At 48.8% G+C, this 14,881-nt stretch overlaps 1 protein-coding gene across 3 annotated transcripts in view; it reads right to left on the reverse strand.

Moving 5' to 3' along the window:
- The window catches only part of SRRM3 (serine/arginine repetitive matrix 3), a 190,281-nt gene that overhangs the window by 22,029 nt on the left and 153,371 nt on the right, over positions 1 to 14,881 (reverse strand). For all 3 annotated transcript variants that reach the window (XM_043531236.1, XM_037880792.2, XM_043531237.1), the window contains one exon: positions 109 to 452. In XM_043531236.1, coding sequence (XP_043387171.1) covers positions 109 to 452 — 344 coding nt within the window. The remainder of the gene's footprint in view (positions 1 to 108; positions 453 to 14,881) is intronic.

The following is a 14,881-nucleotide window of genomic DNA, read 5'->3' on the forward strand; positions in this document are numbered from 1 at the left end:
TCCAGGGTGAAACACCAGTTGACCTCATGGGTGGAGGATCACACCCTGCAGGCAGCGACCGGGCTCTGAGGTCTCCGGGGCCCCTCCCTTCATGGCCCCGACTCTTACTTTTTCAAGTGCGCCCCATGGTTCTTCTCCGCCCCCCGTGCCGCCGGGTAGGGGTGCGAGCAGGCCGACCCCTCCGAATCGCTGCTGTAGTCGGTGTGGCTGAGCGAGTGGGGGGACTCCTTCTGGGCCGAGGCCTTGGCCTTGCTCCTCCCCTTGTGTTTGTGCAGCGACGCGGACCGGGAGCGGTGTCGGTGGACGTACTTGTCCCCTCTGGAGCATCGGCCTCCTTTCTCCGGAGACACGGACCGGGGGCTTCTGGGGCCGCGTCTGCCGCCCTTGGAGCGGGGGGACGGCGGCTCGGTCTTGACATGCCCCCTGGGAGAAGGGGACGTGGAGTCCAGCCTCTGACGGGAAGAAAGAAAACAGGGGTGGGGAGGAAAGAAGAGAAGAAAGAAGGGGAGAGAGGTCTTTAAAGGGGAACCCCAAGCCAGAAGTGCAATTCACAACGTCAACGCACATTGCATAAGGCAGGCTACACAGAACTCTACTCTGAATCTGCCCTCCTGCTCAGCCTTTCGACCTCAACAATGCAGCTCATGCAAATCTCCGCATGCAAAACACAAAAGAAATCCATAAATCAAAAACTGGAAGAAGGGAGGGAGACTTCAAATGAAAAACCATCTGAAACGGAGTTTAAAAAAACCCCAAAATAAACTGTGTGTAAACACCAAACAAACTAAAAAAAAAAAAAAAATAAGAGAGAGGTTGGAGGGGGAAAATAAATTGGACTTAATGAGGAAAAACCAAACCAAACCGGGATGTTGAAGGAAACGGGCCTGAGGGGAAGGAATGGAGTGGCGGGTCTTATACATAGTGTTTGGGTTGAAACAAACCAAGGTGTGAGGAAGACAGCACAGAAAGATGGCGAGGGGTGGGGCCGGGAGGTAATGGGGGCGGAGGGGGGCAGGGGGGAAAAAAAAGTATAAAAAACAAAAAGGAAGAGAAACATTAAAGAAAAAAAAAAAAAAAAGAAAAGAAAACTCCACAAATGTCGTCATTACTGAAATAAACGAATGGTTCTGAACTCTTCCTGGGAAACTGTTTTTATCTGTGAGTGCAGAGCCCTGCTGAGTTTTCACCAGCGCTCTACATGGACTCCTGCTTTCTGCTTCCATTTTTTTTTCCTTTTTGTTAAATTCTGATTTTTTTTTTTTTTAAGTCCCTCTTGGTTAACATCCACTTACCAAAAAAGTGGCATTTCCTCCTTTAGTAGGTAAGGTATGAAGAGAAGGGAAAAGCGGGGCAATATAAGTGCATCATTAGATTCACAAAAATGCAAGAGAGAACGAGAGAGAGAGAGAGAGAGAGAAAGAAGAGAAATAAAACAAAACAACTCACTTCTCCTAGGCCTCGAAAACATCAACCATGTGAGAAACCAACTGTAGCTGGATTTGCATTTGCATCAGCTCTGCTTTGTTTGGTAAGCAAGTTCAGCGTAGGAGCACCGTTTTTTGGTTGGTTGGACGGCTTTTACTTAAAAACATTGAGTTCAAAGCCTTTAGAGCCTGCATATTTCACCCAGTGCCCTGCTGCTTAGGCATTCAATAGCATAGTATCGGCCTGCCAGATCCAGCAAAGGCCTATAAGGAATTCTCCAGGACATTCTTGGCAACGAAATCCCATGGTGTGGATGGGAGCGGGGCAGTAGGGAAGTGGTACCAGCAAGTTTTTCCCCCAGTGGTAATATTCCAGAATCTAGCCAATGGCCCAAGTGGCACAAGAGAGGCCTGTGAGAAAGCAGTACAATTTCACATTGACTCGTAGCTATGATCTGGTGTGAGCCGGCATGTCGGCTAGAATCCCACCTTGCGTGGAATCACTGTGGCTCGATATGAAATATACACACGGATTTGCACGCGAAGAGCTAGCTTCTGGGCCCTCGCGGTACCGCAGCAAAGCGAGCGGGGGGAAATGGGACACTTTCTCCCCCGGTTTCAAATCAGTGTAAGCGAGAGAAAACGCCACTGACGCTGTCTGAAACCGCGGGCGGAGCCGTCTTTTCATTTCCTTCCAACTGGGTGAAGACACCCCCTGGCGACTGAGCTGCACTGCCCAGTGCTGGCTGACAGCTCAGCTAGCCTACGACTACAAAAGACAGTGGGATCAGCCCAGTGCACCCTGCTAAATAAAGTGAATCAACAAACTGCTGCCATGCTGTTCATGGCATCCCTGCCCGTTGGGTTCGCTTGCCTATAGGGCTCTAGTGACACTGTATAAGATTAGCCAAGTCAGACCCCTTTGGAGGAGCTCAGCATTATTCCAATGATAGGGAAACTGAGGCACAGAGCGGTTATGCTCACTCCCCTGGACCACACGACTTGAGTGGCTGGCTCTTGGGCTTCTATTTTACCTTCTGCCCGTTTGTAAAACCAATGGAAGCGTGTGATATGCTGACAATAGAACCTAGCAATGGTTCCTTCTAATTACTGTCAGTGCAAACTGCCCCGGGAATCGCACCGATATAGACTATTTTAAGTCACACAAATGTTTGTATGTTTCACTAGTACGTATCTTAACCCCACTCCAATTATAGGTTATAGAACTTAGGGCTGATCCTGCTTCAAGGGGAAAAAGAGCAAACCATGGGCTGACTTCAGTGGGCTTCGGATCAGGCTGTATGAGGCTGAGTATCTCCAGAATCCCTGCAAGCAGTTATAGCCTGGTTCCTTCGAGCAGCCAGATGCCATTGAAAAGAGGTTGAGCTAATAAGCTGGGGAACAAAAAGGGGTCCTAAGTCTACCCTTAACTCTGCCCCACTCTCACGTGCTTTTCATCTTTACTGGATTTTCACCTCCCTGTTGCAATAGTGCTCTCTACCAAGTCACACCTGATAACACAATTGTTTTAGTCACGTCTTACTTTCATTCTCACCAGTGCCGCTTGCCACACGTCCTTACAGTTCATGCTGCTGTTTATCCTTAGCTTCGCTGGGGGGGGTAGAGGGCCGACGAGAATAACGGATCCATGCCCCCGGCTGGATTCAGACCTGCACTTACCCAAGCCGCCTGTGCACCGTAATTCTGATCTGGAGCCCCGCCTGCGGTTCTGGGGCTGGGACCCCACACAGCTCTGTACAGGCACCTCACATCGGACCTGGATAGCCCCCTGCTATTCCAGCCCTGGGACTTCACAAGGGCCATAATATCGTGCACTATGACAATCCTAGGCCTGGGCTAAGCAGAGAGTCCCAGCTGCGACGAACAGATTTGGGGCAGTTGCTGGTTAGAGATTAGCCCGAGAGTGAAAAGTTGATTGCCAGGTGGGGCAGGACCCAACCCTAGCTCTCCCATGGGGAAGGCTGCAGCATCCCCCTAACCAATGCTGAAGGCGCTTTGCAGCCTCTTCAAAGGGGAATTGGGTTGGCCTGAGCGGTATCTGGTAGGCAGCTCTGGAGACTGAGGTCCGCTCTTTACCCACAGATCAGACAAAGCAAGGGACTCGGCTGCACAAGTTTCTCCCACCCCGCCCCGGTGTCTCCGCACTGCTAGGGAGACATTGTGTCCTACGGGCGAGGGTCTGCCTCCCGGAGCTCTTCTGTGCTGGGCCAGCCAGCACGGGGGGCGTAGTGAGGGGAGTTTATTGACATGGATTCCAGTGCAGGTGGCACTGACCCGAGACCATGGAATTCACAACGGGGAAAGGCTGGCTGCCAGGTGGAAACCTGAGCCCCTCAATATAACTTTAGGCTCCTAAATCCAAGTGGCCTCCTATTCAGAGCTGCTCCCAGTCCCACTTTCCTCTGGCTGCCCAGATTCAGGAAATGGTTCCTATGATATACCAAGGGGGTCAAGGTGCCCAACCAAGGGGTTTGGTGCCCAACTCCTATTGGATTCCAAAGAGATTTGGGCAACCACCTAACTCCCTGGGGCTCCTCTGAAAGACCCAGCCTGGGTGCTTAAGGTTAGGCTCCTACATTCATATTTAGGCACTTAAGTGGCCTGATTTTGAAGACTACTGAGTAGCGGCCAGTGCGTTCAGCGGGTACAGGACTGGTCCCATACGTGATGACGAGGTCTTAGTGTGAACAGAGTGCAGTGGCTTGTAAAGATGAACTCAACTTTGCCTCCGAACCCTCCCTCTCCTGGTCTCTCTTGCAGTACCAGGGGCAAAGACCCGAGCTTTGAGTTGTGTCCAGACAGGGCCCCAGGGCCTTTTCTCTCAGTGTCCTTTGCTGCCTCCTCGCCCATCTCAGCTGACACTAGGGGTAGGATGGGTTACATCAGCTTGGATGGCTTTCCCTGGACGACTGATTGGTAGCAACACACTAAACACTCCAGGGGAAGAAACACCATGCAGTCAGACGTTTCAAACCCAGAACAACTGCAAACCGGGCACAGGGAGGTATAATCACCCAGCGACATGCCCTTGACTCACTGCATGAGCATTTCCACTCTCGTCTCCTGGCTCAAGGACACCCACTCCCCTCCTAACTCAGATTCTCCTGCCCAGGGGCTTTGTAACATCCCCACCCCCAGGATTTATGCTTCCTCGCCCCCAGCTCCTCAGTGTCACAGCCCAGGGATGCTTGTTCCTGCATTTCCACCTTGTGTCTACATCTGAGGATTCCCCCTGTGCCCCACATCGCAGGGTCCCTGACCTTATCTCACGTCCTGGGGGCGTCCCTGGCCGAGGAGTTTCCCTGGCATCTCAGCACCTTCAGACAAAACGAACAGTAACAACAGTCATAGCGAATCAAAGCTGCAAGCAACAGTCCTGAACTAAGCAACTCACAATGGCACACAAGTGGCTAGCGTTGAGACCTGTAGCAATCCTCTCGGCTGCACTTGGGAAGCACACATCCATGATCATTGCTCAGCCGTTTGAGCGAACCTGTCACGCACAGATGGAAAACGTATGCCGTTCTTACAGGACTGAGCCCCACTTCACACTTATTCAGACACTTAAGGCTGACATTTTTGACACCGATGGTAATTAACCGAGGGAACAATTTTCCAAGGGCCCTGGTGGATTCTCCATCACGGACAATTTTTAAATCCGGATGGGATAGTTTTCTAACAGCTCTGCTCTAGGAATTATTTTGGGGCAGGTCTCCAGCCTGTGCTGCGCAGGGGGGGCAGGCCAGGTGATCACAATGGTCCCTTCTGGCCTTAGCAGCTATGAATCTACACCTCCATCACAACAACAACCAACTCCTCCCTGACGGGAGAGGTGCTTAGCTACAGGTGAACATAGCGCATTCGAAGTGGAGATCTCTGCTCTAGTTACCTAGTTCAGACCAGGTGGCCAGTTTTTACCGTTAGGCTCCTGAGTTAGGTCACCTGCTTCCACATCTGGGCAACCAAATCGGCACGTAGGCCCGGATTTCAAAAGGTGTTTAGGAGTGGCTCCGCTGTGCCTAAGTGATTTGGGAGCCCCAGGCCCAGATTTCTAAGGGATTTGGGTGCCTAATTCCCACTGAAATGAGTCTTAGGCACCCACATCACTTTTGACAATGAAACTTAGACTCCTAAGTCAGTTAGGAGTCGCACTGCTGAGCGGCACACCACGTAAACGCCTGTCAAAAGCTGGAGCCTTTGAGGATCTGGGCCATAGCTATGTGCTTCAGATTTAGTTCTGATCTGAGGACCTGAAGGCTCCATCCTCTCCCCATTCAAGTCAATGATAAAGTTCCTGTTGAGCTTTGGCACAGACCCCAACTGCACAGCTGGGTGACTTGATGAAGATGCCCGTGTACAATAACAGGACTGTGCCTCGGTGGGTTGGAATCAGGGCAATTTCTGCATGTGCGGCCTGCCTTTCAGGGACTCACATGGGTAGGGTTTAGATGGGCCATAGGCAGCAGCAGGGGGAAATTGCTATAACATACAGCAGCAGCATTGCTCAAGGTTTCCAGCTGAATTTTGTCCGGCTCAATGCCGTGGGTAGGCTGGCGTCCCCAGCGCTTGGGATGAGACCAGTGACCCAGGCGGGAGGAAAAGGTTGCATTGTAAAAGGGACGCGCTTAAATTTCCTTGCAAGCAAACTGGTAATTAGCAGGGCTGGGAAGCGGAATCTGGGGAAAGCTCACGAGTGTTAGCGAGGCTCTGGGGAAGACACACGGGTTGGGGCTGAAAGTCACCCCACCTTTAAAATGTACCTGGATGTGGCAGGGCTCCTTTAATAAGCTGCCATGGGGACTAACTCCCCCAGGTTGGGCGGACAGTATCCACGGATTCAGGCTACAGAGTACATACACCGCAATCACATCCGGTGCCCAGTAACTGCGTACTTGGGTGGGAAGACACAGCCCACTTCATTTCCCTTCCTAGCACGCTCTCCCATGATTCTGCAGAGGAGACCCTGAGCGGCTTGCTCAGGCTCTGGCCAGTTACACTCTTGTAACAGTGAAAATGACCGTGCCCTCATTTCCGTTCTTTTGACCCTTTACCAAGACAGGGAGCGAGAGAAACTGCAGGTCTGCTTGTTGAGCTATAGCTACCCTCCAGACCTCCCTCCCTCCCTCTCTCTGTCTGTCTCGGTTTCTTTGTTATCTCTGCTAGCACCGGGAGTGGTCGAGAGAATCATCCTAAAATGCATTATCAGGAATAAAAGCAAAATTGACCAACATTGTAACATTTAACCAGAGAAGCTCAAGGTCAACAGTGAGCAGGCTCCATTTGTGAGGATGCTTATTAAGTTGACAATGCCTTAGGGGGCTGGGAGGGGTTGGAATACCTCTCCCCAGGCTTAGAACCCAGTCCCTGCAGACGCGTGGTTCCTAGCAGGCGGTGGGCTACTAACAGTGGTAAGCACGGTGGGTGAAATTCACCCTTGTGCGTCGACACAGCACAAGGCCTGTGCATGCATTACGTCCCCGTAAGCGCTAATTGTAAGGCCTTGCGTTGGTCCCGTGAGTTTCACCCTTGTGCTAAGTTAGCACGGCCAAGGTTTTCAAAACCGAGCCCTTAACGCAGGGCTCATGAAGCCATACGTAGGTCCCTGGCTTATTCCCATAGCAGTGAAGGGGAGTTCTGGGAGGCTGGTCACTTCTGGCAGTCAGCCAGGTACCGCAGTACCAGTTTGGGAACCTAGGTGTGTGTCTTTGAAAGGCCTCCTCCCCACCCCTGCATTTGCATGATCAGGCCCATCATTTACAACATGCTTTCTGGCATCAATTCAGCAAAGCACCTATGCACATCTATTAAAGTCAATGGGACGTAAGCAGGTCCTTAAAGTTAAGTATGTATGTAAGTGTTTTTCCTTATAGGTACGATTTGCTGAATCCAGACCAAGTCCAACCAAAATTGCTTCTTGCTTTGCTTCTTAGCCTGAGCCAGACATCACAAATGGAACAAGAGGCTGATTAAAAGACGACAAAAAGGAGAACATCTCTATATTTTCTCTCCCGTCCCCCTTAATGACCTAAACTTCCTAAACTTTCAATAACCCAAGAAATAAACAGGCTGGAATAATCATTGGAATCGCTGGTCCTTTTTCATTTGGTCTTGTCTCTATTTGTCATTAAGTTTGTTTGTCTTGTTACCCAGCCCCTAAAAAATCACAGAGGAAATCAAATTGACTAGACAGAATTATACCATTTATGGAAACAAACACAAAGTTGGAGGGCTAAAACACACAGAAATGCATTCTAACAACGGAACAAGAAACGGGGCAGGAGGAAAGGAAAGAAAGAAAGAAAAAAAAATTACATGGACAGAAAAAAAAAGTGAAAGAAGAGCATGGCTTTGTAGCTAACTGGGAAAAATAATACAAGTTAAAAAATTATACAGAGCCACCAAAAAGACAAAATGAAAGAGAAAAAGAGAGAGAGAGAGAGAGAGAGAATAACATTAAATCAAGCTACGGTGCTTTTCAACAGGCTGATCTGCAGAAGTGAACGTGCAGAGGCGGACAAAATACCTACCTTCTGCTTTGTCAGTGACAGGAATGCAATAATAAAAAAGAAAACAATAAACTCCACATTTGGAGTGCAGAATGGGAAAAAGACAATGACTCTTTAGTAATGTGATTTAGACCCCTTTGTAATCAAGTTTGCGTTGTTCTGAACTAGTTTGGCTTGTTGGCATTGGTCTGGTTTTCACTGATCTTGTTGAGCGGGTGAAGGAGGCAGCCGTATTAGGGGTTCGTTTGGTGGTTCAACCAGCCCTCTAAATAGCAGCGCTTCTGTTCTGTTTTAAAGTCTCTACGTACCATCACAAAGTCCCAAAGAGCATGCAAGTAAAGCAACGGATGAAGGCAGAACATGTCAAGGTTTACTGGGTTATTTGGGCACTGGGGTAGGCTAAGAGTGGCCCACAGAAAAAAAAAAAGAGAGATAGAGAGAGAGAGAGAGAGTGAGTATGGGAGAGAGGAAAAGAGAGAGAAGGGAAGGGAAGCCAACCAGAGTGAAAGGATGGGATGAAAATCTGAATGGTCCATTTAAAAGGGAAGCCAACTCCACCTGAACACTGACAATATTGTTTGTTTGCCCCCAACAGGCCAATACGCCCCCGAGGCTAATTTTAGGGGTGGGGTTTGCTGAATACACAGTTCAAGAAACACACCCAGTCAATACAACCTCCCTATTTCCAAGCTCCCTGACTGTTCTCCCGGGGTTGAGGGGTGAGCAATGCTGCCTGCTGGATGATGAAGTAGTAGAGGTGTCAAGCCCCGCTCCACCAAAGCACGCAGTGTGGCCAACTCTTATGACAGGTTTCAGAGTAGCAGCCGTGTTAGTCTGTATTCGCAAAAAGAACAGGAGGACTTGTGGCCCCTTAGAGACTAACAAATTTATTTGAGCATAAGCTTTCGTGAGCTACAGCTCACTTCATCGGATGCATACTGTGGAAAATACAGAAGATGTTTTTATACACACAAACCATGAAAAGTCACCTACTACAGGACAGGCCCAACAAAGAAAATAACAGAACGCCACTAGCCGTCACCTTCAGCCCCCAACTAAAACCCCTCCAACGCATTATCAAGGATCTACAACCTATCCTGAATGATGACCCAACACTCTCACAAATCTTGGGAGACAGGCCAGTCCTTGCCTACAGACAGCCCCCCAACCTGAAGCGAATACTCACCAGCAACCACACACCACACAACAGAACCACTAACCCAGGAACCTATCCTTGCAACAAAGCCCGTTGCCAACTGTGCCCACATATCTATTCAGGGGACACCATCGTAGGGCCTAATCACATCAGCCACACTATCAGAGGCTTGTTCACCTGCACATCTACCAATGTGATATATGCCATCATGTGCCAGCAATGCCCCTCTGCCATGTACATTGGGCAAACTGGACAGTCTCTACGTAAAAGAATAAATGGACACAAATCAGATGTCAAGAATTATAACATTCATAAACCAGTCGGAGAACACTTCAATCTCTCTGGTCACTCGATTTCTGATCTCAAAGTGTCTAACAAAAAAACTTTGAAAACAGACTCCAACGAGAGACTGCTGAATTGAAATTAATTTGCAAATTGGATACAATTAACTTAGGCTTGAATAGAGACTGGGAATGGTTGAGTCATTATAAAAAGTAACCTATTTCCCCTTGTTTATTATTCCGCCCCCCACTGTTCCTCAGATGTTCTTGTTAAACCCTGGATTTGTGCTGGAAATGGCCCACCTTGATTATCATACACATTGTAAGGAGAGTGATCACTTTAGATAAGCTATTACCAGCAGAAGAGTGGGGTGGGGGGAGAGAGAACCTTTTGTAGTGATAAACACCCATTTTTTCATGGTCTGCGTGTATAAAAACATCTTCTGTATTTTCCACAGTATGCATCCGATGAAGTGAGCTGTAGCTCACGAAAGCTTATGCTCAAATAAACTGGTTATTCTCTAAGGGGCCACAAGTCCTCCTTTTCTTTTTGCAGCTCTTATGATATTACCCCAAGGCTTATGCTCTTGGGTTAAAGCTTCTGGTCCCGGAGTTGCGAATCCATGAGAAACTCAGCTGTCAGGTTCTAGTCCCTGTGACTGTGGGGCAAAGCTTGAAACCGACTTGAATTCATTTCCATCCTACACAGGGTTTACAGTTTGGTTCAATGGCTCTCAGCACCCCCACTCTACAAATTGTTCCAGCACCAGGGCAGGGACTGTCTTTTTGTTCTGAGTTTGTACAGTGCCGAGCACAGGCGGGCTCTGGTCCATGACTGGGGTTCCAAGGTGCTACCACGATACAAATAAATAAATACATAACAAGACTAATCATTAGATCTCGTTACTTACTTTTGTGCCTTGAGAGCAGAAAGAAAAGGACCTACGTTTTTAGGGGGGGGAGGGGGCTAGATTTTGAATTTGGAAATAAGTCCAGCAACTTTTCTTATCTGCACAGTTATCTTCCCTTTTAAATTCTCTGGTCAAAAGATGGAGATGGAAATACAATGTTCAACGGTTTGACTATTAAGATAACAGCTGTTTGTTTTTTTTTTCCTTCTCCACATTAACACACGGCAAAGCACAGAGATTCGAGGACGACACAGCGACGACAGGAAAAGAAATAGAGAAACATAGAGTTTGCATTTCTGTACGTCACGAAGGGACAATAAATCAATGATTTTTAAAAAAGGAAACCAAACAAGGGAAAAGCACGTTCAGTCACCCTGCCCTCCCCCTCAGCCCTGCTTCTGCTGAGCAAGAAATGGAATTGTATATTACCGTTTTCAAACAGGAGGCTAAAGAAAAACACAGATGGGATTAAAAAGAAAACAAACCAAAAAGAGAGAGAGAGAGAGCGAGAGAGAGAGAGTTGTCGGAGAAAGGCACCGCCAGCGCTCGTTAACAAAAGGAACTTGTGTTTATTCAGCCGTGACTCTGATATGATGGGGCAGCAATGAAGGGACACGGAGATGGGGGGCTCTTTTTGGTAATCTCTGCGTCGTTATCCAAACGACACGGTCAGCGGCTTGCTAAATCCACACGGGACCTTTGATCGGGGGGGGGGGGTTGGGATTTCAGGGAAGGGTTTACAAAGACTAAGGACAATCGATAAATCATCATGGGTTTGTGAATTGGGGGGAGGGGTGCTTGTGGGATGGGAAGCAGAATCATAATAAAAATAAGCCATATTAAAAAAAAACCCCACAATATAGAGGAAATCAAAGAGCCGCTACAGGGATTGGACTGAAATCTCTGGGTTGGGCAACATGATTGTTAGTGGGAATTAGCCTCGAAGGCAGTGGGGACTGGGGGGAGGGAAGGAAAGGAAGGGGAATATGAAAATGTAAAATTTGATTGCTGAAATATACTAGAGCTGTAGGATTGCATTTGCTTCGGGCTACTATACACCATTCCCCCCTGCTCCCATGCAATAAGATCTCCAAAGCCCATCTCATCACATCCTGATTGTTACAGAATGAGCAGGAAATCCACCCCAGCTCTTTCCACTCTGTCCCAAAGCCCGACCAAGTCAATGCAGAGACACCCGCTGACTTGGACAGACTTTTGATCAGGCAGCATCCTGGTACAGGAGGCAAAACAGGAGGTCTCTAGTGCAAAGCTTGAAAGCACAGTTCAGAGTTCAAAGGCAGAACACTTTTCCCTGGCTCAGGGTGGCTCTTGGGAAACCTGTCCTAAAGCAAAGTTCTCTGTTACTAGAGCCGAGTGGAAAGGGGGATTTCTGTCCCGTGGGGAATTCCGACACTTCAGCATTTGTTTTTGTCCCAAATTGGGATACAAAGCTGAAAAATATTGAAATTTTTCTTGGACTGAAATGTTCTGAAAAATGCCAATTTGGAAATGGTGAATGCTTCTGTTTCAGCAGTTTTGATGGAAACGAAACATTCCAACGTTCCCAAATTGAGATGTTTCCTTGCAGTTGGTTGAAATGACCCAGACTGTTTCGTTGTGAGTCAGTTCAACATTAACCGGCATTTCCCTAGTGTGCTCCGTTGCCTCATGGGAGCTGGAGTTTGGACGGGACACGCCCATTCTCCTCTTTGGGCTGGATTCTATGACCAGACTACATTTCCCATGATGCACCACACCATTCAATAAGAGGAGAAACTATGTTCCATCATGGAAGATGCAGGGTGCCTGACCCACAGGAGAGAACAGGCTCTTCAGATATCCTGAACTACAAGTCCCATGAGGCAATGCTGTCGTTTAACGCTGAGCTGACTCAAAATGAAACATTTTGGATCTGTTCAACAAACCAAAACCTTTGGGCGAACTAACCCCAAATGAAATATTTTGGTTCCATTTTCCTAACGGAAAAATGGAAATTTTCTTCCAGAAAATTTTGATTTTGCACAAACTACATTTTCCGTCAAAAATCGTTCAAATGGAAAATTTCCGATCAGCTCCCTCCATTAAAGCCTTCTGCTGGGGGTGGAGGGGCATCTTTGTGTAAGGGTGAGGGGTGTTCCTCAATGATAGGCAATACTGCCAACTAAAATACTCAAAACCCAAGAGTTAGATCCATCTGAAATCATGAGATTGGCGTAAAAAGCCATGAGATTTTTTTTAATAAATAAATGTGGTGCTCTTTCTGAGGGAAGGCAGTGTTGCCTAGTGGATAGGGCATGGGACTGGAGGTCCAGTTCAACTCCTGACGCTGACGCTCAGTGACCATGGCCAAGTCACTTCCCTTCACTGTGCCTCAGTTTCCCCATCTGTAAAACAGGGATAATGACCCTGACCACCCTTGTGAAGTGCTTAGAGATCTAAAGATGAAAAGTGCTATACAAGAGCTAGGGATTTTTTATTATTTTTATTTGTCTCTTCTCTGAGCCTTTAGGTTTCACATTTTCAAGCATTTTTCCACAACCAGGAGGGCTAGAAACTTATTAAGAAAAAAACCAAAGATTATGATTCTCTCATAATCACATGACTCCAGGAGGTGGGGTTTTAAGAAAAACTCCAAATAGCACGAGACCTGCAATAAAATGATCAGAGCTGGCAATTCAGGACAGGCACATGGAGGACAGAGCTGGTGGAAGTGCAAAATCCCCCTTCATGGGCAAATATTTTTGCAACTAGAAGTGCTGGATTCCGTTTGCTGGGATTTACGTCAGCTCATTCATTGCTCTTGAGTATTCAGAGGGCTGCTGTGGGAGCCCCAGAATCCTCACAAACAGCCATTTGTCCAACCCTTTGCAGCGAGAAGTGCTTTGCTCACTAGTTATTCCCGGCTGTTGGTTGGTTTCCTATTTAAAGTTAGGAATCAAAAATCCTAAATTAAATCAGGAATCAAACCCCGCCCCGACTCAGGTGGACAAGGAGGCTAAAGCGGAGCATGTGCTTGAGGCAGCTGGCTGGTGAATGACGTGCGCGATGGACGCTGTCCAGACAGCCTATTTGCCAAGTGCTAACAAACGAAGCACTGGATAGAAATCAGGCAGCGTGAGACATTCGCTGACCAACAAAGGGGGTAGGGGCCCAGGCTTGCAAAGGGATCGGTGTGCACAAATTCCTGCTGCCCAAATGGCGCAAGGTCTTGCACTCGCCTCTTCCTTTGCAGAGCTGCCAGGCTTTGTGCGGCCTCCTCTGTGACATGACACAGTCCCTGATTTCCCTCTTGGGACACCCCAATAGTGGGACAGGTGAGGGGAGGCAGCAGCCCGGCCCTGCATCCCACAGCTGCAGCGTGGATGGGCACAGCCCTGTTCAGAAGCCAGTAGTGAGCAGGGGGGTTGGAAGGAGGCGGGGGTGACTATGGGGGAGGGATACTTCTTTGGGAAGCAGAGAGGCAGGAGAGCATGTTGGGGGTGGGGAGAGACAGGAGTATTGGGGGGCTGTAGGGGCAGGGCTGGAGCAGGCTCCCCATTCTGTCCCAGCTTCTTACCCTCCACCCCATTATCTTAGCCTGAGCCCTTCTACTCCTACCCCCACCCCGTTCCCTATGTCCCTCTTCTGCCCCTCTCCCCACCCCCTGCTCCCCACCCCTCTGTATTCAGGTCAAATTGCTTCCCCCTTCTCTATGCAGGCTGGGTGCTGGGGGGGGGCGGGGGGGGCACAGATGAAACACCATTGATGCCACAGCAGTCCCTGCTGGCCAGGTGTAGCAATTGCTGGGAAAGTCTGGATCCATCCCTGTGGGGTTCCTGAGGCTCCAGGGCAGGCTGGCCTTCCAGTCCTACTCAGCTTCTGATGCCAGCATCAGGCCTTGATCCTAATTTTCAAAGCAACGAACGGATCAAGCCCCAGCTACATCACAGACCAAATTCTGATCTGTGATCCCCGGCGACAGCTGCGCTTCTCTGGCACAGTGCAGGCCCCGAAGCCCAGAAGGAAGCTTGTGAGAGCTGGGTCTAAACCAGGATGAGGCCCGGTATCTGTTCTGAATCCACAGCAGCGAGCCACAATGTTGCTAGCACAGATCCGTGCACTAGTGCAAGGTATGGACCAAACCAATTGCATGCGCACTGCGACCGAGTCCCTGGTGTAAATAGCTCACCATGTGCCTGCAAAGGGAACCTGGCCTACTGCTCTGATCATCTGCATTACAGAGAATGAGATCCTTCTGAACTGGGAAGAACACCCAGCCCCATAGCTTGCTCGCTCTTGGGCATGTAGATGCTGAGGACGAGGGAGAGGCAGTTTGCAGGCCTACACATGCTGATTTGTTTCAGCAGCAGCATTCCCTTGTGCCTGGCCTCACGGTAATCTGCAAACAGATTCAAATCTGCTGGTTAGCTCGATGCGTTCGTCTCTCGGTTATTTGACTTATGCTGCCTCGAGCGGCTGATTGGTCTGGAGGTCCCTGTCCAGCAAACAGTCTTCACACAACTCGCTCCTTCACCAGAGGCAGCTCATCTCACAGGGCAGAAAAATATGGTCTCAAACGCGATCCTGGCCCAGTTGTTGGAGA

This window comes from Chelonia mydas, chromosome 17 (genome assembly GCF_015237465.2).
Source record: "Chelonia mydas isolate rCheMyd1 chromosome 17, rCheMyd1.pri.v2, whole genome shotgun sequence".
Taxonomy (NCBI): Eukaryota; Metazoa; Chordata; order Testudines; family Cheloniidae; genus Chelonia; species Chelonia mydas.